At 35.7% G+C, this 24512-nt stretch overlaps 1 protein-coding gene across 1 annotated transcript; it reads left to right on the top strand.

Annotated features, from left to right (window-relative positions):
* Positions 1-1403: 1403 nt before the first annotated feature.
* On the top strand, positions 1404-23775 carry accs (1-aminocyclopropane-1-carboxylate synthase homolog (Arabidopsis)(non-functional)). The gene is made up of 15 exons (XM_056451976.1): positions 1404-2284; positions 4974-5590; positions 7960-8019; positions 9921-9991; positions 10115-10184; positions 10296-10362; positions 11485-11582; positions 12544-12621; positions 14545-14645; positions 15429-15518; positions 17609-17654; positions 17745-17886; positions 20005-20147; positions 20220-20373; positions 22782-23775. The coding sequence occupies exons 1-15, from the start codon at positions 1684-1686 to the stop codon at positions 23189-23191; spliced, it is 2748 nt and encodes a 915-aa protein (XP_056307951.1). The 5' UTR covers positions 1404-1683; the 3' UTR covers positions 23192-23775.
* Positions 23776-24512: the final 737 nt, after the last annotated feature.

Genomic DNA, 24512 nt, shown 5'->3' with positions numbered 1-24512 from the left:
TAGGTGTTTGTCCCATAATACCTCTGCTTTTGTTGTAAATAATTTACACAGAATTTAAACCACACTGAACTGAACTAAACTGAACTTCAACTCTGAAAACTGGACTCACACAGTTTCAATTTACTAAAACTTCTAAGCTGCTTTGACACGATCTACATTGTAAAAGCGCTATAGAAATAATCCACGAGCAGATAAATACCTATTTCAAGTCAAACTAAAGTAATAATGAAAACATTTATATGTAAATTTATTATCTAATGCAGGGGTTTTCTACTTTTTTTTAGATGTCACACTCATAAATATTTATTCCTGATAGATAATTATTACATTTTTCTACTCACTATAGTGCTGTATTTATTTACTTGATATTTCCATATTTATTTAATACTTATACACATTTAGTTTAATTCATTTTAAACGAATTTACATATTTTGATATTGAATGATTTTCTGATCATTGTATAAACTTAACCATACATTAATTATTTAAACATCCCCATTGACTCCAGTTAGAAAACCCATGATCAGCAACATTAACAGATCCCAACACACTTTAATTAATACAAATAAATAAGCTTTATTTATTTATTTATTTATTGCATAAACCATCAGGAACAAACATACAGCACAATATAAAAGGTGAAACATAAAAAAACGAATATAACAATGGTAATATTAATAATAAATAAATAAATAAAATTTAATTAAAACCACAAAGCATAGTGTACAGCATTTCTACATCCAATGGTTGTAAAGAATTGACAGGGGAATAAAAAAAAGTGTTATAATAACACTTTTAATAAATATAAATATAATAAAAATCTTTTAAATTTGTTGCTTCACAGTAGAAATAAAAAAGTCAAACTCGATACCAAAAAGTGTTCATGTGGGAGATGACTTCGCAAATTTCTGTTTGTGAATGTAAAAATTTTGCCAACAAAATAATAACTTTTTATGTAAAATAATAACTAATTTTTGTCATTTTAAAAATATATTTGGCTAGATCCTCCCAGAAATTGTTTACAACGTTACATTCAAAACATAAATGACAAAGGCTCTCTTTATCTGCATTGCAGAAACCACAGATATCCTCCATTTCAATGTACTTTGATAACAACAATTTTACTGGGTACATTGTATGTAGCTTTTTTAAATGAATTTCTCTCATTTTATTTAATAATAGTGTATTTGAAGGGAGTTAACCAGGCTCTTTTCCAATTAATATTAACTTACAAATAAACTAGCGAATTAAAAATAAACAACGTGTAATGCATCACAAACACGCAAGTGAAAGCACTAGATGGCGCAAACACGCAACAAACCCGAACCTTGCTTCAACGTTCAGCGCATGCGCAGCGCCGTTCTTTGTTGTCACGGTCCAAATTTATCCCGGAATAAGGACAGCACGCATGTGCCGTGAACCCGGATGTATGAGGACTTGTTTGAATAAAGAACAAAAGCAACGGGCTAGAAATACAGCAAGACTGTCGTTAAAAAGTAAAGGAATCTGCTGCCAGTCCGGGTAAAGTACAAGTGCTCGTTTTAGATGATTGATTACAGGAACTCACAAGTGGGAGTTTTTGCGTTTTAATGCATCTGTTTTTATTCACGCAAACGAGGTTGCCATACCAATGCATGAACAGCCTATAAATACAACACTGTAGCTTTGTTTGTACTGCTGCAATGCATCTGATTCACGTTTACGGTAAAAAGTACGAACGCGGCAGCAACTGGTCAGAGCCGGAGGTCCTGGAGCTGCTGCAGATCTGGTCGGACGTTCCTGTCCAAACCGAACTAGTGACCTGTCTGAGAAACCAGCATGTGTTCAACAGGATCGCCAGCACCCTGCGGCAGAAGGGCATCAACCGGACCGGGGACCAGTGCCGGGAGAAGATCAAAAAGTTGAAGCTGGAGTACAAGCAGAAGACCCTGCGATCCGCGCGGTATTACGAGCTCATGGAGCGGGCGCAGAGTAACCGATCCGCCGCCACCTCGGGCTCCACTCTGCCTTTATGGGGCGGTGCGACGGGGAACCAGGTGATCGGACAGCAGGGGTCAGAGGCTCCCGGGCACCCATCCAGAGCCGTCGAGATGCTGGAGATCAAGACGGAGGTGATGAGCTCGGACGATGAAGCGGCTCAGCCTGAGATGCTGTATGAGTTTGGACCTGTTGATGAAGAAGAGGAGGCCGGCGGGGAACACAAACAAGCCGGGCAAAACGCGGAGGAGAGCGCGGAGATGGACGGAGAGCAGGGAAACGCGCATGTCATCTGTTCCCCATCAGGTATAATGTGCATGGTGTACACAAGATGCCCAAAATTGCACTTTACAAACATGTATACCTTGATTCTTACGTATTTGGATGGATATAAATGCATGCATAGAAAGATCGATATAGATAGGCCTAGATATTTAAATGCATATGATGATTGATAAACAACAAGGATGTTTAAGGGTATTTTTTTCTCGTCACCCTGTCAAACTTTCCTACTTAAAACCTGCACCTCAAAAGCACACCCTTTACCATTAAAAAATTATGGGAATCAATGTATTATTTAATCAATTATTTTTATTTATTCAATAATTACTAAAGGTCATTCTTGCCATTTTGAAAATTCAATTAAGCACAGTTTGCAACATCATTATTTGATTTATTTTTAAATGTAGTAATTTAGTATGCACATTATGCATTTATCAAGCATATTTATTATGTGATCTCTCAAATTGTGCATTTTATTAGTAAATGCATTTTGTTACAATGAAACTCTTCACTTTGAGTTGTCATACAGTAATTGATTTCAATGGCTACCGGCTTCCAACATTTCTCAAAATATCTTAATTTGTGTGCAACAGAAAAAAAGAAAAGAAAGTCATTAAGGTCTGAGCGTGAGTAAATTGTTATTTATTTATTTTATTTGTGAACTGTCCTTTTAAGATGAGACCTTGCAGGCAAAAACACCTGTTAATTTAGGGATTTTGTGCTTCTAATTTTTTTTTAAACTTATTTTTTTTAGTGTAAGCAACTTTCAATGTTTATTTTTTCACTGTTAGCGTCTGTAGATTTCAATATATTTTTAATGCCTGTTTTCTTAAAATTAGTTTTTGAGCTTTTGACTTATGCAAATCGTTTGATGTAAGCAAATGATTAATTAAAAAAATGCAACATCTGCATTAACTTACAGTTTAAAGTGAACCTATTAAGCAAAAAATCACTTTATAAGTGGTTTAAACACAATTGTGTGACAACAGTCTGTGAATATAACCAGCTTCTAATGGCAACAATGTAATAAAAATTTAATTTTTTATAATTACACTATAAAAGTAGTCTGTAAAAACAGTTTGATTGACATTCTCCCTTTATACATGCCATCAGACAGGAAAGGTCCCGCCCATTAGTGATTATCTCTCCTTCATTTGCATAATCTTGTTTTTGAATCTGCCACTATGCTAACACAGAAGTGTTTCAGGCTCTGCCCTCTTTTAAAAAAGAGCCCAATCTCGTTTGCATTTAAAGCGACAGTCACCAAAATGCCACAATTTGGATCAAAGCCAAAAATGTTTCAATGATTATTTATGTATTTGGTATTTTGAGCTGAAACTTCACATACAAACTCTAGAGACATCAGAATTATTTTACATCTTGCAAAAATGGGCATGATAGGTCCCCATTAACAAAACTTGTACAAAAACAACTGACCCTTCGCTAAGCCCTGCACTCCTTAGTTACTGTTGTTACGCCTGTCAGGCTGGCACATCTAAAACAGTATGTATGAGCCGGTGTCAGAATTCCCAGGTGTATAATTAGTCATTTTTGGCAAACAGGTGAGATATTCTGAGAAAGCCATACAAAAAGGACTGCAGTATGCATTACAGGGCTATATTCACGGCATAATAGGCAACCGGTTATAAAATTATTTAATCAAAATTGAATCTGAAGCCTAGCCGCCTCATACGCTGACCATTCAACAGCTTTGTTCATGCACAGCAGGATAGAGGAAATTTAAAAATAATCTAATAGTAACAAATTAAACTGTGATATCTCTATTATTAGCCAAAAAGCCTGATAGACTATTGTTGTGCGATGAAATATAGCACTACTAACCGACGGGGAAACGTGCATAGATAGTGCTTCAACATAATTCATTCATAGAAAGAGCAGCCAGAAAGGGGATATTGATGGATTTGTGCTGAATATTAGCATCATTCACCCATAACAATGTACAGTAAAACTGTCAGCATGTTTGTGTGCTTTTATACCGTTTCTATTCTAATGTGCAGTTAAGTGGACAAAATAAATACATTGAAATGCAAATCAAGTTATAAAAAGCAGAAGTGAACAAATAGTTTTTCCCTACCAGCAAATATTAATCCAACACCAATAATACTATAACGTCGTCACCAAAGACTAAATTTCCAAAAGACAGACGAAAACATCGGTGAATTTTAGCTCTGACATGGACATGAGGATTATAAATGACTGAAAAACAGCTGCGGGTGGAGTATATTGATCACAAGTGCTCAGTTTGTGATCACATCTCGTTTTGTTCTGTTGATATGTAATTTCAAATATTCGTAGCTTGAAACAGATGGAAAATGACTGGATTGTGCTGTTTTTACGACCCCTCACATGGCTTGATCCACGCTGGCATTTCTCCTCTTGGGTTTTAGGTTTTGGAAAGGGAAAAAAATTCCACCACCCCGTCCAAACTTTTAGTTTACCGGGTATCAGATTTGCACAATCCATATGCACAACGCTTTGGCTTGTTTCCCTCGCTCGAAAGCTTGACAGACCTCCTGCGCATAGCTACGGTTGCTAAGCCACGATTGGTGTGTGGCTGTTTATGGGTGTGGCTTTGCGAAGGGTCAATTGCAATTTTTAATACAATTAAAAACTGATGAAGTATAGTGATAACTGCAGTATAAGTGAATTATTTTACCCTGTTCACCCAGTTTCTATTATCACTCCACCACAGATTGCAGTGATCAGAACATGACGGGCTCCTCCGGTGCGGGTGTATCTCCGGCCACAGCGCCTATGGCGATGAGAGACGGAGGTAACCATTGCGACCAAGAAGGGGTTTCCGGATCCTTCCATCAGAGGAAGCGGCGTCGGGTGGTTCGCCCGAATGACGGGGTGTTGTCCAGCGCTCTGGCCGGGTATCTAAGCTGGCAGCAGACAGCAGAAGAGCGCTTCCTCGCTCTGGAGGAAGCCCGTATGAGACAGGAAGCTCGGGCTGAGGAACGGAGGGAGCAGCAGGAGGAAAGACGTGCCAAACAAGAGCGAGATCATGAGTTTCGTCTTATGTCCATGTTGACCAGAGTCCTGAACTCCACACGCGGAACTGAAGACCAGAGCGCCAGCACCAGCAGGGAAACTGTCCCCGTGCCTAGCTCCTTGCAAACCTTGTTGCCACATTTGTTACCCAATAGTGCCAAAGCTGTTCCCAGCATGCTCTGGGGGGATCAGACGCCCCAGTATAACCCGTACCTATCTCGACGTGGAAACGGTATGCGGATACATCAGGGAATCCTGCAGGAAGGATACAACCAGTATCACGCCAACAAACACGACGAGAAGTCAAACCCTCATGTGAGTAATGCTTTATTCAGGGATGTGATTCTGTATTTTCCGAGCTTAATGAGGGGACCCCAGTAATTTGCGTAAATCTGAAGGGTTTTTTTAGGAGGGGGGTCTCAGTGAGGTTCATCAGAGCAGAAGACCTGATTGATGGTTTGCGCCTTCATTGTCCATCATTGTGTATCCAATAATGTGCGCGTATGACACAGCCGCTGACAATTTGCAAGATTATGAAATCAATTGAATGGGCACTCGGCTGTGCACTTTTTCAGCGCTCACATTTGCATGTCACGACCACGTGCGCTCTATATACATTAATAATAAAGCCAGGATGCACTTTTGTTATTATCCTATGCTATGTCATCTTTCCTGATGTCTTCATTTATTCAGTGCTACAGCCCAGCACCTGAAATGTAATACCTGAAAGTGTCATGAAATAGTTTAGATGATAATACCAATTAATAAAAATATATTTTATAATTAATTAAACCTATGAAAAAGCAGGGACTAAGCAGAAGGAAAGGGAAAGTGATAAACTCTTTTTAGCAATGCATGATATATTTTTTTCAGGGTGGAATGTTAAAGTATATTAGGCTGCTCGATTCAACTGGACTTAATATTTTTACAGTTGGAATTGTTGACTGACTAGTGGTTTATTTATCACATGGAATAAAGAGTCACTAAATTACAGGGAAAATTATAATCTTTGGACACAAGAGAACTAACCGAGTTAGTGGCGCCATCTGGCGGCGGTGTGGATTTATTCCGTCATTGAGATACATTTATAAACCTATTAAACATTATTTAGGTGAGCATTAAACTGCAAAACATTTAAACTGATAAAAAAGAAACGTAAATTGTGTGGCCAATATCAAATATTTATATAAATAATATATTTTTAGAATTATTATTTATATATATATATATATATATATATATATATATATATATATATATATATATATATATATATATATATATATATATATATATATATATGACAAAGGTCTTGTCGTCTTTTTCGTCCTCGGTTGATCACATGCCTGTTAATTATTATTATTTGTTGTAAGTGTTTATAAAAGTTATAGTACAGTGTGGCCTAATAAAGGGATAGTTCGCCTAGAAATTAATATTTTCATAATTTGATCACTATTCGCTTGTTCAAAACCTGTTTGAGTTTCTTTTTTTCTGTTTAACACAAAAGAAAATATTTTGAAAAATGCTGGTTGCTGGCACCCGTTGACTTCCATAGTAATTTTTTTCTTCTATGGAAGTCAATGCTTCTCATCAACCAGCATTCTTCAAAATATCTTCTTTTGTGTTCAACAGATGAAACAAACCCATGAAGGATTAAAACTCCTGCGAAGGAGAGTAAATTGTGAAGTAATTAAAATTTGGGGGGGGGGTAAACTGTCCCGTATCGATACACAGTAACAAAATAAAAACTAAGTTTATTTATATAGAAATTGTTTGAGAGGAAGAGGAATATACACTGCTGTAAGATTCTTTAAATATTAATAATTCTCTTCAGAAATTATCCATTAAACTTTTTAATATGGGAAGGAAGCATTTACAAACAACTTCCTGAAGTAGATTAAACGTGTAAAACATTGATAATAATAACATGTGTTTTTTAAACTGCAAATTAGCATATTTTAATGATTCTGAAAGATCTTGCGTCTTTGAGGACTGTACTAATTAGTAATAATACAAAAAAATCTGATTTTTCATTAATAAATGTATTGAAATATAAATCCTTTTAAATTGTAACCATGTTTCGGAATATCTCTGTATTTTTAATCAAACAAATGCTGCCTTGGTGAGCAAAAGGGTCTTGCAAAATGAATTTATAAAATCTTCCAGACCTCAGTCTTTTGAACAGTCTAGATAAAGTGCACGACTTGTTTCAGAGAATTTAAAACTTAATTACTTTTGAAAATATTGAATCTTCAAGTGTAAATTTCTTCTGCATGTCCTTTTTTGCACAATGTTTATTCAGTTCCCCCTGCTTAATCTGTTCATTTTCAATCATCTTGCAGCGTGATATTAATTTTTAAATCAGTATTCAATGTAGAGACTCGAGTTGATATGATCCAATAAAAGCTGCTTAATTGACAAAAGATTTGCAAAAAGGCTCACTGAATGTCAAGTTGCTGCCTATCTACAGTCCTGTATGAAAACACACACTTGTTCTGATGCTACAGGCTGTGTATAAACAAAGTTATGTTTTTAAATGTGTGTCTCGGGGGACGCAGAGGCCACAAGTCCTTTGGGGCTTCCAGGAAATTTATCTGCAAATCTGTGTGGTTTGTCTCATTTTAATACACTGTATCTCTCTTCTGCTGTGCGGTAATTTCCTGTGGTTTTATTCTTTCTTTTAGGGAATAATAAACTTGGGAACCAGTGAAAACAAGTTATGCTTTGATCTCTTGCAGAAGAGGGTAAGAGATGTGATTTGCTTGTATCAGCATTCATTAAAAAATACTGTATCTTTTATTTTATTATTAATAATAAGCAGTGTTTTTATTTATTTTTGTTTCGAGGGCAGTGTAATTTGACCAAAGCTTTTTTTTTTTTTATAGTGAACAGCCACTCAAAACATCCTGGCAACTACATAAAAACAAGCTAAATAGCACTGATATCAAAATAAAAATAAAGACCACTTTGCTAAATATCGAGCTAAATTCATTAGGAATGGCCTAGCCAATGTCCTGAAGGCAACCCTCTGAAGTTTTGTTGAATCAAGGGCTTCTTAAACTGTATTATTATTAACATTAAAGGCAAATATGAAATACTGCATTTGCAAGCAGCTGTTAAAGGGAAAGTTCACCCAAAATCGAACATTTCCTCACCATTTACTTGAAGTGGTTCTAAACATTTATGAATTTCTTTCTTCTGTTGAACACAAAACAAGATATTCTGAAGATTAATGGAAAAAAGCAGCCATTGACATCCATAGTAGGAACCAAAATTATCTTCCTTACTGTTTTTAGCAGTTTGTAACAAGTGGGTAAATGATGGAAAGAATGGGACTAAGTAACAGGCCCACTTAAACAAAAAGTAGCCATTAAGGATATTTCTGGGAGATTGCAAGCAAAATGTAGGAAAACCCATTTATACAATTGCTTGTAATATAATGTGATTTTTCATTTTTGATGTGAATGTGATTTTTAACTTTTGGCCAGTATGTGGCACTGCTCCCAAATTCTTGTGGTGTGGTTAATTCTGGGTGAGAAACCACACTGTATAAATAGACCAAAGTTGCAGAAATTGCATCTCCAATTAGTCATCATGGTATCAGCTTTGAGGATGATTTAAGGAACTGTTTGAGGATTTAAAAACACTTTTAAAGGGGGAGATTTCACCCAAAACGTACAATTCTTTCATCTTGTATTCACTCTTCATGGGTCACAAACCTGCTTACCAAAACATTAGTAAAATACAGCATTTCACTACAAATGTCTTAATGGTTGGCATCAGAAAATTGTCACCATATGTTAAGAGACCCATGTTATGTTTTATTTATTTTTTTTAACTTTCAGAATTTATTTAAAAAAAAAATCTTTTTCTTAATTTAATTTTTTTTATTTACTTTTAGTATTTTATTTAGAAATATTTATTTATTTTTCAAAACTTTCAGAATTTATTTATTTTTAGTTTATTGTAATTTATTTTTCTTAATTTTATTTTTTATTAAAAAATATTTTATATTTTATTTTAAAATTATTTTTAAATGAATTTTTCAAAGCTTTTAGAATAAATTTTTTATTTGTAATTTGTCTTAATCTTTTTCCATATTTTCTTATTGAATAAATTTTTATATTTTATTAATTTAATTTGTTTTTATTTATTTTTCTAAACTTTCAGAACGATTTTTTTTTCCAATTAAATGTTCTTATTTTCATTTTCTTTTATTGTTTATTATCAATTTTCTTTTTATTTTAAAATTATTTTATTTATTTACTTTTCAGAAACTTGCTTTCAGAAGTTACAAGCAAAAATGTGACTTAAACTTGTGGGGAAAATCAGGAAGATCTATAATGTTATATCCCTTATCGTTCAAAAGTTATTGGCCTGAATGTGTGCAAATTTGGATTGGCGATGTTAAAGAGTTTGCTATGTTTATTTTTAAAACTGTTCTCTATCTCTGTGGCAAAATTCATAACTTTCCTATAAAGGATAATATGAGCTGCTGCATAGACATCAAATTCAGAAAAAGACACCTTGTTGCTTATGATGTTACAGCAAGAAATACTTTCAGAAATCTTCAAAAGTTATGGATATTACATGGTACGATTGTTGTTGCCCTTTATAAGTAACTGATTCTTGGTCTCTTCAACAGCTAACGCGACCTGACATGCTAAACATTGAACCCGCTTTCTTACAATACCCTGATTGGAAAGGCCACAGTTTGTAAGCATACTTTTCTATACAAAAGTGTTTCATTTCCTGCTTTAAATTTGACTTCCATGCATCAAATTATCTTTTAAATTCACAGATTTAAAGTTCTTATTTCTGATTTTCTTTTTCCAAAAGCCTTCGAGAGGAAGTTGCTAAGTTCCTTTCAGACTACTGCTGTTCTCCCAAACCTCTAAAACCCGAAAATGTGGGTGTTTTTTTTTTTCGTACATCAGCATGATTTATTTCTGATCGTCTTCCTTTTTCTGTTAAAAGGGTAATCTAGAGCACTTGCTAATTATCTTTGGTACTTTCGTAGGTTGTTGTTATGAATGGCTGTGGGTCTCTGTTTTCAGCTTTGGCAGCTACTTTATGTGACCCAGAAGGTGACTATTTATTTCCTTTTTTTTTTTTTTTTTTATAATAACCAGTGTGTTTTTTTCTTTTCTTATTTCTTATAGGGCAATAAAATTGGTGAAATTCTAGTGAACAGCCACACCCTGGCAACTAAATAAAAACAAGCCAAAATTATTATAAATGGCATAGCCAATGTCCTGAAGGCAACCCTCTTAAGTTTTATTGAATCAAGAGCTTCTTGAATTCTATTATTATTAAAAATGAACATGTCCTCACCAATTACTTAAAGTGGTTCTAAATGTTTAAGGATTTCTTTCTTCTTTTAAACACAAAACAAGATATTCTGATAATTAATGGAAAAAAGCAATAAAATTGGTGAAAAAAAATGCAATTTGGAAGATTTGTTTTGACACAACATCCACTCAAAACACCCTGGCACCTAAAAAAAAAAACAAGCAAAATATCACCAAGCCAAAAGTCCCTTTAAGGCTAGTCATTTCATTCGGCGGCCATCTTTAAAATTCCTCTCGGCCGCTCTGTTTGAATGGGAAAACAACAAATTCTCCAAAAACAGCTTGCCAAGCTTTGAATAAATTTAATTTTATAAATCACCAATAAAATTAAACAACAACTGTCTTTTTAGTTTCATTTCTGAACATTCGAATTGTACAAAATCTGTAGATACTCACGTCTTGTCCGAGGCCCTACCTAGAGAGTCGTCAGTCTATAGCGATTAATGATTGGCTCCTGCTCTAGAAGGCGGGGCTTCATTTACCATATTGATCGTTACACTTTTCCCCATTCAAAATTATACGAGTGACATGTCATGTGTATTCTATAGCCTTTGACTAAGCTAATTAATCAATAGCAAAATAAAAAGTGAATACCACTGGGCTAAATTCCTTAGCAATGGCTTAACCAATGTCATTCCTTTTGATTGTCTTTAAAAGCTGACTGCAATCATTTAGTACACAGTCTACATTTAGTATTACAGTCTAATACTAGTTTATTCATTTTTACAAATTAAAAATAACATTTAAAAAGATACTTTTGTAAACATTGAAATTGAACAGTTTTTGATAGTTAAACAGAAAAAATTAAGTTGACTTTAAGTGTCTGAGATTTTTCTTGATATTGTGAATGTTTTACAGATGCAATTCTCATCCCGTCTCCCTTCTACGGTGTGATAACGGAGGATGTTGACTTGTATAGCAGCGTCAAACTACATCATGTGCCACTGTACAGTCAGGTGCGTAGCAATTAGTGTTGTCACGATACTGTAATTCGGAACCAATCTATACTGAAAATTTAAAAACGTCAATTTCCCGCTAACATCTGAACGTGTTCTTAAACGGCGCTGATTTGCCATTGTGTTCACGTACTCAACAGAAATGACTGTGATTGGCTGTGAAGGTCATCAGTTCACCAAACTCACCGCTGTGAAACGCTCTAGTGTCCCTGTATCTGTGGTTACAAAGCCACGATACATCAGCGGATCACTCATATGTCAGCTTATAGACAAACCAGCTGATTGACGCGACTTTGAAACGCTCCAGTGTCTCTTTATCTGTGGTTGCACTCAGTAAACAGGGATGAGTTTGGTAAACTGATGACCTTCACGACCAATCCCAGTCATTTCCGTTGAGCATGTGAACACAATGGCCAATCAGCGCTGTTTAAGAACACGCTCAAATGTTAGCGGGAAATGGATGTTTTTAAAATTTCATTGATTGGTACCGAATTCCAGTATCATGACAATCCTAGTAGCAATATTTGAGGTGTAAGATTTGATTTTGTAATATTGGCTTGTAATAGAGGTTTTCTTTTAGCACTACTTTAGTTTTGATAAAGTAGTGCTAAAAGAATCCTTACAATGACATTTTTCTATGCATAAATAAATGCATGTTGTGAATACATTTAGTTTATTATATTTTTTAAAACTTCTGAAAAGTATTGTTTATATTTGTTTTGACAAATTATTTAAAATATGTAAACAACTGAAATGGAAATAACTGAATAAAAATTTTATGGGGCAAGTAAAAGCATATTCCACTGGCCAATCCAAAAAAATCCTTATCTTTTTTCCTGTAAAAGTTTTACTCATAATGGTCTTAAAATAACTTAAATTTGACTTGTACTACTTGACGTTTACTTTGAATACAAATTTGACTGCAGAAACCCTGTTTATCCATCCATTTATGTTTTTACAGCCCACGGGAAGTGATGTCAGACCATTCCAGCTTACCGTTGACAAACTGGAAAACTCTCTTAAAGATGCCAAAAAAGAGGTATTTTTGCTTTTGAACATTTTTGCACGTAGACGACAATATTCTTTCATGCTGATCTGATGAGAAACAACTAAATGGGACAGTTCACTTTAAACTTGAAAATCTGCCATCATTTATTCACCCTTCACTTGTTTAAAACCTATTTCACTTTCTTTTGTTAAGATATTTGTTTGCTGGCACCGATTTACTTCCATTCACATTTTTTTTGTACTATGGAAGTCGATGAGTGCCAGCATTCTATAAAATATCTATTTTTGTGTGTTCAACAGGGGAAAAAAAAACTTATAAAGGTTTAAAACCTCATAAATAAGATGATTTCTTTTTGTTGGGGTGAACTATCCATTTAAAAACACTGGTGGCAGTGTTGCGCTGTTAAGAAACCAAGTGGCAACCTCCCGCTTTCCCTCGGGAAGCCAATACGAAAGTAACTGAAACTGCAAATTTATTGAATTTCCGCTAGTCCTGGCTCCATATTGAGCAAATTTCTTTACAGCAGAAAAAAAAGTGTTTACAGCCTGATACAAAGAACGATTTTGGTTCATATAGCTAATATTATCCTTCGTGACAACTGTAAGGGGGGTGAATTTTTTTTATCCGTTTCCTTTATATTCGGTTTAATTAAGTCTGCATAATAAAGGGTGTGGCCACTTGAGTGACAGCTAGGTGTCGCTGTCTCGTCACCTCAGCTGATTCCGGCTGATTAGCTGCTGAACTCGGCATATTCATCACATTTTTGTTTTGTTTTATGTAGCTTTACAGTCAGTTGCCTTTTGGAATTATTTCTTACAATTATCAGATGATATGGCATGCTGTGTGCACCTAATTGTGCTCACAAACCATTCACAAGGCCTCCATTTTCCAAGTGAGTGAAATTATATACTTATATACTATCTTTATAAATGTATTTGTTTTATTTAAGATCATTTATCATTTATATTTTTCTTTAGACCTGTAATGCACTCCAGAATCTGACAGATTGATTAGCTGTAGGCTCTAGAATAGTCATCTGAAGCGTTGTCATACAGTGTTAGGCCTGGATTTTATAAATAGCCTTGCATTTACCAACACAGACTAGATTTTTAGTGTTTTGATGTAATTCACACTTTCCTCCTGTTGAAAAACGTCATAAGAACATTGCTTAGTGGCTCAATGTATGACTACAGTGTTTTTAAAAGACTAAACACTATTGATAAAGTGTTCAACCAAGCACAAGTGGTCCGAACACAAATGAGTCGCAGGTAATGAAGTATTAAGCATTTCTCCCATAGGAAAGCCTGTCATAGCAAAATGCCAGCATGCATCTGTAGCTCCGCTCACGCTCCTCCTCTTTGCCCTTGTTTGGTATCCCCCGGTTGGTGCGATGACACCCCCGGTTGGCCACGCCTACTGGTAGCTTCTCTTGGGTTCATCATAAACCTATGGGTGACGTCACGGATACTACGTCCATATCTTTTACAGTCTATGAAAGAAACACAATGCGCCTGTGCACCAATAGTCTTGTAGTCCTTCAGTGTTTTTAGGGCTATCAAATTTTCAATCATGCCTATATATTATTCGTGCGCAGGCGCATAGTGTTGCTTTACAGCAAAATATTGCCATCAACTGGCCTGGCATAATACAGTGTTTTTAAAGGGATTGTTCACTCAAAAATTCAAATAACCTCATTTTTCTACCTTTTGTGGTTTTAAACCTTCAAGAGTTTCTTTCTTCTGTTGAACTCAAAGAACTGACACCCATCGACCTCCATAGTAGGAAATAAATTATTATGGAGGTAAATTGGTGCCAGAAAGGTTTGAAATTTATAAACTTGTGTTTTTTGTTTTTAATTGTGCCCTAAAACACAATTGTGTAGATGAAAATGACATTCTGTTAGCATCTCCTTAAAATAAAAACCACTCTTTAAATTGTGTTTTGTTTGTACAGGGATTGAACGTCAAAGCTCTTATCCTGTTAAACCCCCACAATCCCCTGGGAGAAGTGTACTCATCTGAAGAGATGACCGGCTTTTTACAGTTTGCCAAAATGTGAGGTCAAGCGTTAGCTCTCAAGCACATTGTTTCTTTCTTACTGAGATATTTGAGGCAGCTAAATTTGACCAATACATAAATATTGTGGGTTATTCAGATGCTGAAAATGATCATATTCCTCATATAAGTGATAGATATGCAGTATTTTACATTCAATTGACATCACTTCTACAGTGTAGCACAAAAGAGGACATGTTTTTTGCTCTTCTTCTGTACAATGGAGCAGTTCTTCATAAAAGTACATGTATAATTTCTTTTTCAAAGCTGCTGCCTCAGTCAATTAAATCGAGTCAAAAACAAAAGTGCAGAGCAACAGTTGGACAAATCCATTTAGTGCATTGGAGGGGGCTTTAAATTTGATTGAAAAAACTTGCAATGACTAAATGATCAAACTATATTCATATTTCACCTTACATCCTTTACATAAGATTTTTCATCTTTAAAATACTTTTGTATGGGCTAGCCTTCAATCTGAGTGGGCTAGTTCCACCCTGGCCCTCATTGTAGCCTTGCAACTGCTTGGTAGTATATAAAATGGTGTTCTTCAAAACCTCTGAAAGTTTAGAACAGGCTGAAGATGAGCAAATGATGAAAAATTTCAATTTAGCTTAGTTGTTTTGCCGTCTCTTGCTTTTCCAGTTGCCCTTTGTTTTCCAAATGTTTCACATGCTTCATTAAGTCGCACATTAATGACAAGAAATTACATTTGTGTTCTTGAATGTCATTGGAATTGTAATTTCTGCCCTCATTTACTCAGTGTTTCTGTCTCGCATGCTTCAGGCACCAGCTTCATGCGATCGTGGATGAGATTTACATGCTGTCTGTGTTCAGCAAGAAGCACACGTTTCGCAGTGTTCTCAGCTTGGATGGGTGAGAGTCGTGCTCTTTTATTTTGTCTTATATTTTAATTTGCTTAATGAACTAATATGCCCTTGAGCTGATATTGAATATACTTCATTAAGCATCATGGAGAACAGAATCTCGTGTTTAATGAATTCAAGTCCAATCCTTTAAAAGTGTAAATCGTCCAAAAATGTTTCGAGCAAATTTCCTTTTTTTTTGGTTGGCTAAAATATTTTTAGTCATAATGTGATTAGAGAATGTTTTTGCTTTGGGGCGCTTGAAAGGTACTGTAATTTTATATATATATATGAGAGAGAGAGAGAGAGAGAGAGAGAGAGAGAGAAACAATAAGAAATACTAGAGTTATGGAGTTATGACTCCATAATATTTATTTTTTTTTAGGAAACACTGTGAACATTTTCAGAAACATTATTTTAAATGAATGGGAGGGCAAAAATAAATTGACTTCAACTGTAGGCCTATCTGTTAAACTTTTCAGGTGCAACAATGTGCCTTTATGTACTTGAATGTTAGAAATGTGTTATCCTACACCAGTACAAAGTTACTTGTCAAATAAATGAACAAGGAAGATTATTTTGAGTTTAACTTATTTAATTATCTTGTTTATGAAGACTGCAGAGGGATGCATGAAAAAAAAAAAATGACTTCGAATAATTTTTGAAGTATTTTGTGATATATGGGAAAATGTGCCCCCCAAAAGTACAAGTGGCCCCTGAACTGAAAAGAAGTTCAGTATTTTGATGACAGCCTTTCCACAGGTTAGTAGTAAGCAAATATAATTTCATAATGCAAATCTTAAATTCATGCTAACCAACAAATGATCGAAGGAAATGTATTCATGTAATTCAAATATATAAAATATGAATTGATGTTTACTGTAAACTTAAATTATATTGTTCTAATAAAATTATTTTTTTTAAAGATTTTGTCAAATAAGTGATTTTTCTAGAGTCATCCACCATAATTTTGTGGCTCAATAGTATCAGTTCAGGCACCGTTTTGGCACCGGTATCGACCGCATGTCACTTAAGAAAAGATGATGAATGACTAAAATAATCAAATGGCCTTAAACAATCACTAAATGCACTACAGAATGTTACGTTTTCACACACATGCACATACTGCATGTAAACGCATCAACATTTCACAGTGTAGTACTCACCATTCTTGAGCACTTTTAAAAGGACTACCTTTAACTCATGCTTTGAGTAACATTTACAACAGATACTTTTACTCTACTTGCACTACAGTATTGGGCCAGTAATGGTACTTGAGCATGACTTTACAGTACTCTTTCCACCACTGAACATAACAGGCTTTCACCCCCAAAAAATTAATATTGTCATATTTTACTGACTTTTACTTGCTTTCCGTTCCAAAGGATGATATTTTTCCGACTGTGGATGTGAATGGCTTGTGTTTTTAAACATTCTTTAAATTATCTTCTTTTGTGTTGAACAGAAAAAACAAATGGAAAGTGAGTAAATGATGACAGAACCTTAATTTTGAGCTGAACTATCCCCAAGTAAAAGAGTAAATGACAGAAGACCTTTAGATTGTAGGTGAACTGTCTCTTTAATGGTGATTTGGCCCACCATCCCATCTGACAAGAGAGTGAGAAGGATGAAGAGGGTTGGGGCGTTTTAGAAAAGATCCTCATTTATAATTTGACGTAACCTTTTTTGTTTGTTTTATTGCTGAGCTACAAAAAAGCAACAACAAAAAAAAAGAAGCGGTGAGCAAATCAAGGCAAAATTACCTCCATTCTGTCATAAATGAGATTGCTTTTGCTTTTACTTTAATAAGTACATAATAAAATGTATAAAAATGCTGCATTAGTTTATATAAAGCAATGTTTTCTAGTTACTTTTAAATCTTATTAAATGAATAAATTAAGCAATTACCCAAGGTGACTAAATTCACCTTTGCCCCACTAGCCTCAATCAAGTTTAGTCTTTGGCCCTTCATAAGAAAAATTTTGGGCACCCCTGCTTTAAGTAAAAGAGTAAATGATGACAGAACTTACATTTTTTAGGTAAACTGTCCATTTAAAGCACACTTTGCTAACCGTCACAAATACACGATTGTTTCGACAGGTTGCCAGATCCCCAGAGAACCCATGTTATGTGGGGCGTCAGTAAAGTAAGTCACTACTTGAACTGTCAGAAAACTGTTTCTTCAGATTCTTGGCATTGCTTTACAGCATTCAGACTTTCTGTTGTGTACATATAGGACTTTGCCATGGCAGGGATGCGAGTTGGCACGATTTACTCTGAGAACAAGGATTTGGTTCAGGCTCTGGATCAGCTGGGCTGCTTCCATGGAGTCCCAGGACCCACACAGTACCAGATGGCCCAGCTTCTCCGAGACAGAGGTACATGCGTTTTCTCACTGGCTTTGTGAATGTTTTCTTTCCATGGCTGAATCAAAATTCCTTCACTTTTCATGCTTTCTAGTATGCCAGATTAGTTTTGGTGTCACAAATTAAAATAAAAATCTTGTCATCCATGTGACATTTATTTGTTATGCAATATAAGAAAAATCAGACATGTTTTCAGACTTATTTATATAATTAATTACACACAACAATACAAATGGGAAATGTTTGGTGACATTTTACAATAAGGTTCCATTAGTTGATGTTAGCCCACTGAAGATAAGCAGGGCTGCATCTTGTCTCCCATTCAGTACCTGGATAGGAGACAACATGGAAAAGCAAGGTTGCTGCCGGAAGTAGTGTTAGTGAGACCAGCAGTGGGTGATCAACCTGCGGTCTGTGTGGGTCGTAATGCCCCAGTATAGTGAAGGGAACTATATACTGCTCAGTGAGCGTCGTCTTTTGGATGAGACGTTAAACCTGACTCTCTGTGGTTGTTAAAAATCCCTGGATGTCCTTCGAAAAAGAGTAGGGGTTTAACCCCAGCAACCCCGTGCTTCTGTCCATCATGGCCTCCTAACTATCCCCATATCATAATTGGCTTCATCACTGTCTCCTCTCCACCAATCAGCTGGTGTGTGGTGTGCGGTCTGGCGCAATATGGCTGCTGTCGTGTCATCCAGATGAATGCTGCACACTAGTGGTGGATGAGGAGATCCCCCCCCAAAAATGTATAAAGCGCTTCAAGTGTTCAAAAAAGCGCTTGAGTAAGGATTTATAAAATAACCATTGACAATTCGAAACTCTTTGAAAATATAAGTATAAATATTTATGATTTCTATAATAAGAGTAAATTATTATAAAAAAAGACACTTTTGACTCAAAAATGCTTTGTGTACGTCTATTGAATTATATGTTTTTTCATATGTATACTCACAGATGATTGGTCCAATTTAGTTTTTGTTTTAACATGTTCTGGAGCAGGTTTATAATGTAGCTTCGTGTAAGTTACCATGGTGACAACCTGATTGAAAACACCCGTCCATCTTGAGCCCAAAAACACAATGTTTGCTCAACTTAACCTGAGCTTAACTAGGATTAAAACTCAAACCGGCTTTGTGGAACTGGCCTCTGTACATTCTATGAGCTGATAAAATTACCAAAGTACACACAAAAAAAGACCTGCTGCAAAGAAATGCATCTCAGAGATCTGTGTTGAAGTGTATTAGACAACATCTTAAATATTACCAACGTCACTTTCAAGGAAAGACTGTGCAGCTCGTATAAGACTTGCGTCCTATCTAATTGAATAGAGTAATCCTGTAATCTCAAAAACTGCTTGTTGAATTTACATATTTGATTTGCATATTTCAAATCTAAAGTCTCCGGTTATTGTTGTTGCTTAAATTCTAATTACATGTAAAACGCACAATGTCCAGTTTGCTCCAACTACTGTGCATACGCAAAAATATTGGCATGACACCAATCTCCTTCATGGCTGTTTCCATGGTAACCAGAGGATGTGGTTATAAACGCTAGGATAACAGGGACAAAACCTGGAGCAAAGACTGGACAACGACACTAGTCTATGTGACTGGATGTGCTGTGATGTTTTTTCTTCTCAATCAATGCAGGCACACAGTGGCTATACTGCAAAATCTATTTCCTCATGGGGACTAATAAAGTTATCTCAGTCATCACCAAGTAAAGGGACGTGCCATAAAGAGCAAACCAATTTATACAGACCCCTCCTCCACAGCCAAACGTCAGTCTTTACAGCCACATGGTTCTATTTTAACTGGAAGGCGGGACTTCCTTCGCAATGGCGGCCATACAGAGCATTGCACTTTTCCCCATTTATAGTAATGCGAGTGAAGCATCTTTGTACATCCATAGTCTTTGCCATTACAAGGAAAACAAGTCACATTTGAGCCATATTGGGATGTGATTACCAGGATTTTAGTTAGTTTCGATATCTTTGGTTCATCATATTTCACTCAGAACCCATATTCGCGCTCTCAGTCTGTGTATTGTGCTGTATGTGTGTCAATGTTTAACTCAAATGACTTGTTGACAGCAGCATAAGACTGAAGGAGTGTTTGTTGCTGTTTTCAGACTGGCTGAATAGCGAGTTCTTCCCGGAGAACAAACGCAGACTAAAAGAATCTCACAAGTATCTGACAGAAGAGCTGAAGAAGCTGGACATCCCGTTCCTCCACAGGGGCGCAGGCTTTTTCATCTGGGCTGACCTGAGCAAGGTGAGGTTTTAACACTACAGAATCAGCACTTTTACTACAGCTTTCTGCATCCGGGCACTGTGTTTTCTGCAGTTTCTGAAGGAGAAGACGTTTGCCGAGGAGCTGTGTGTGTGGAGGTGTTTCCTCAAGCACAGGCTCCTGCTGAGCTGCGGTCAGGCCTTCAGCTGTGCGTCTCCAGGCTGGTTCAGGATCATCTTCACTGATCAGCAGCACAAACTACAGCTAGGTGTGGCCAGCGCTCACATTTACTTTCACTTACACTTTCTGTTTTCCTGTGTAGTTTGGGGAAGTGGGGTAGCTTTGTGCACTGTGAAAAGCGATTCAATACTTAACCTGAAAAAAGCCAGTAATCCCATTTATTTATTTTATCAGGGGTCACCACAGTTGAATGAACCGCCAACTATTCCATCATATATTTTACACAGCCTATGCCCTTTCAGCTGCAACCCAATACTGGGAATCACCCATACACTCTCGTATTCACACACTATGGCAAATTTCATTCACTCGTTTATTTTCCTTTGGCTTAGTCCCTTTATTAATTAGGGGTCGTCACAGCGGAATGATCCGCCAACTATTCCGGCATATATTTTACCCAGTAATGGGAAACACCCATACACTCTCGCATTCAAACACTATGGCAAATTTTGTTTATCCAATTCACTTTTAGCGCATGTCTTTGAACTTGTGGGGGAACCCGGAGAACCCTGAGGAAACATACGCGAACACAAACTCCAAACAGAAATGCCAACTGGCCCAGCCAGGACTCGTACCAGCGACCTTATTGCTGTGAGGCGACAGTGCTAACCACTGAGCCACTGTTCCACCCTAAACTTAAATTGTAACTTTAAGATGAATTAGCTTATTTTTTTGATAATTCTGCACATAATTAGTTTATTTAATGATTTCAAGGCACCTATTTACTAAATTTTTTTTCTTTAAAGTCAACTAATCGCTTTTTACAGTGTGACCAACTAAGTTATTATTATTAAAAATGTATGTTCTTAAATGTAGTTTAATGATTTTCTCACATTTATTTTCACTTTCTGTTTACCTGTGTAGTTTGAGGGAGTGGGGTAGCTTTGTGCACTGTAAAAAGCGATTCAATGCTACGTTGTAATTGGATTTTTTTAAAAATAATTCTGCACATAGTTAATTTACTCAATTATTTCAAGTGAACTGGTTTACTCACTTATGTTTTAAGTCAAATAATCACTTTTTACAGTGTGGCCACTTAAAGTTATTATTATTAATAAACATGTACAGTCACTGTAAATATGTACAGTATACTGTGTATATGTACCATATATAGTCAAGTTTGAAATTCTTCATAAATCTGGGGTAATCATTTCGGGCTTGACTGTATGTTCTTAAATGATGTGTAGTTTGATGATTTTTAATGTTTTTTCTTTTTTTAAGTCTATTATCATTATAATGGCGTCGACAAACTTGGTTGGGGTTTTGTGCTCATAGCACTCACTGCAGTGCATGACAGAGTGTGCATGCCTGTGTGTGGTCATGTGATGTGCGTTTTCAGCTGTATAGTGTGGAGGAGGACTTTTCAGAAATGCTAGTTGAAACGCCGGTGTGCACGTGGATCGTTTTCGTTCTAAAATGCCATTTTAAAACTCAGATGTATTAGTGTAAACAGGGTCTGAGTGTATATTTCTCGCGAGCGGGTTGCTGTTGCATCGGCGATGGACGATGGCATCATCTATCGACCCACCCTTTGTAATATACCTCTTCTATTGTTGTTACTACTACTATTACAATATAACAACAATAATATGATTATAAAATAATAATTAACAATAATATTTTTGTTATTCAAATACTTAAAATTAGACATGATTAAGTAATTATCATTATACATCTAGTAAACATTATAGTCTTATTCGTAAATTCTTATGCTAGTTTAAGTTTAAATTCTAGCTAGTTTAAGTAATATAAAAATGTTATTCATCTAGCAAACTGCTTTATTTTCATCATTATAGATGACATTATGTGCCTATCTTTATTAATATTATTATAAACATTGTATTAAATTATTGTTATTATCCTAATACAATACTATTATTATTATTATTATATTATTCAGTTTCCTTGGTTTAAGTAATATAGATAACTTAAATTATGTTTATTATTGTAGTTGTTTTTAAGTGATATGTATAATAAGAGTTTATTTAACTTTAGCGTAACAGTGGTTGTTGTGGAAGACTCCTTACTTGGATAAAAGGAAAAATGTTTAGGATTGCCCCAAACCCCCCCACATACACTCATACTTGTTAAAATTCTACTAATATTAAGACAGAGGTGTCCAAATTCGGTCCTTGAGGGCTGGTGTCCTGCTGAGTTTAGCTCCAACTTGCTTTAACACCCCAGCCAGGAAGTTTCTAGTATACCTAGTAAAAGTCTGGTTAGCTGGTGTGTTTGATTAGGGTTGGTGCTAAACTCTCCAGGTAATCTCCAGATACTCCCTGTATTAATTTTTTTGTTTGTTTTGTTTTGTGTTTGCACTACCTGTAAATTTTTGAAGTTTTGAATAAATAAATCTGATTGGACTTTTAAAATGCAGGGATTTTAAATGTAAAACTTGCCATTCATTCATTCCTCCTCCTCCTCTCTGTTCTTCAGGTGTGCAGAGAATGAAAACCGCTTTAGAAGAGCTCCGGAGCTCTTTAGTGCCAGAGACTCTACGGACGACAGCAGTCGAGCAGAAAACCAGCACTGGAAAAGCAACAAGAGCAGACACAAAAACAACAGATGAGTGCAAAGAGCAGACACTGAAGAGCTCGAGCGCTCAAACCAAACTTGAAAATACTCACATTAAAACAGAGCCTCTTTCATTGGCTGATGAGAACTTTGCCGTTCTTAATGGCCAATCAGACATGCGCTCTGAGAGTCTAGACACTTTGATTGGTGCTCTGCAGAAGCAGATCCACTCCTCTGATTGGCTGGAGAAGCACAGGCCTGAATTAGCTGCTGGAGTCGACCCAACACAATTGGAGGTTTTCACAGACTTGCTGGAAAAAGCCAGAAAATAGACTTCAATATTTTTAATGATATGTACAGTTTAAAAGCAGAGTCTCTTAATTGCAGAAGCGACACTACTGCATCCCCTGTAATTAGAGATTGAAGCAGAATTACGGAGTCACCGCCGCAGCAGTACATGGAAGTGTTGTTATTGTTGGATGTTTTTTTTTGTACTTTAATTATAACCCAGGGTGTCACAGTAATTGGAGACTGCCCCTTTAATTGCGCTCAGATCAGATTTTAAATATCCAGTTTATTGTCTTTGATTATTTAAGAAGCAGAATGTACGGAATTAATGTAACGTTTATAAATGTCGAACTTTGTATAATGAAAGTATTTTGTAATTTTTTGCGAAACCTTCAATGTACTTTTTTATTCGTATTTGCTGCATAAATAAAAAAGGATGTTATTTTAATCATTAAAACAAGATGAATTTAGTTAAATGATAGTTCAACAGTGAGCTGTTCATTTGCTAACACTAAAGCCATTAATACAAAACAATTAAGTTTAACCTTAAGTTTGAGCGGCAAAAATCTGTTGCAGCTTTGTACAGAGACTTTTATTGAATAAAATAAAATAAGACATCAACTAAATACAGACTCTTTTTTTTTAAATTTTTTTAATTTTTAATTTTTTTAAATCTAATAATCCTTTTAAAGGTGCTGTATGTGCGTTTTTGACTCTTCTAAAGCAGTGGTTCTCAAACTGGGAGTCACAGAATAATTTCAAGGGGTCGCGAGAGTGATTTAAAAATTGTGTAATTTTCAGTGATTATAATAAATATTTTTCAGTATTATAAGTGAAAGCTAATATTTTCAGATTTTTTAAAGATATCACTGATGAATTCATAAAGTATTCAGGACACATTCAGGCAGAATGCATCTTTGCACTTTAAAACGCACCGCTCAGGAACAGTTTAAAATTGTTGTCATGTCAACTTGCTGCAGTAAACAAAGCCGGCAATGCTTGTCCCGCTTTCGCGCTCTTCTTATTGGCCCACTGCGCTAGACTGAATCATTCTGTCAACGCCTTCTGCCTTCAGATGACAGGAGATAGATACAACCGCGAAAATGTAACGCGCTGAAGATGAGAGAATGAAAACAACACTGACAGATTTAGTTTTAGAAACCAGCTAAAGCTACAAATAATGGCACATCTGATTACTGATCATGTGGTGAATGTTAATCCACCATCCACACTTTTCCAAGAGTGGATAAAAGACTTCCATTGGTTTCAAGTCTGCTATGAAAATAACTAAAGCGTTCACTGTAAAGTCTGTGGGACGGAATTTTCAGGTAACTGTTTGCCACATCTACACATTTTAAGCACAAT

This window comes from Danio aesculapii, chromosome 25, assembly GCF_903798145.1.
Source record: "Danio aesculapii chromosome 25, fDanAes4.1, whole genome shotgun sequence".
In the NCBI taxonomy this organism is placed as follows: domain Eukaryota; kingdom Metazoa; phylum Chordata; class Actinopteri; order Cypriniformes; family Danionidae; genus Danio; species Danio aesculapii.
This window is presented reverse-complemented; position numbering and strand designations above follow the sequence as displayed.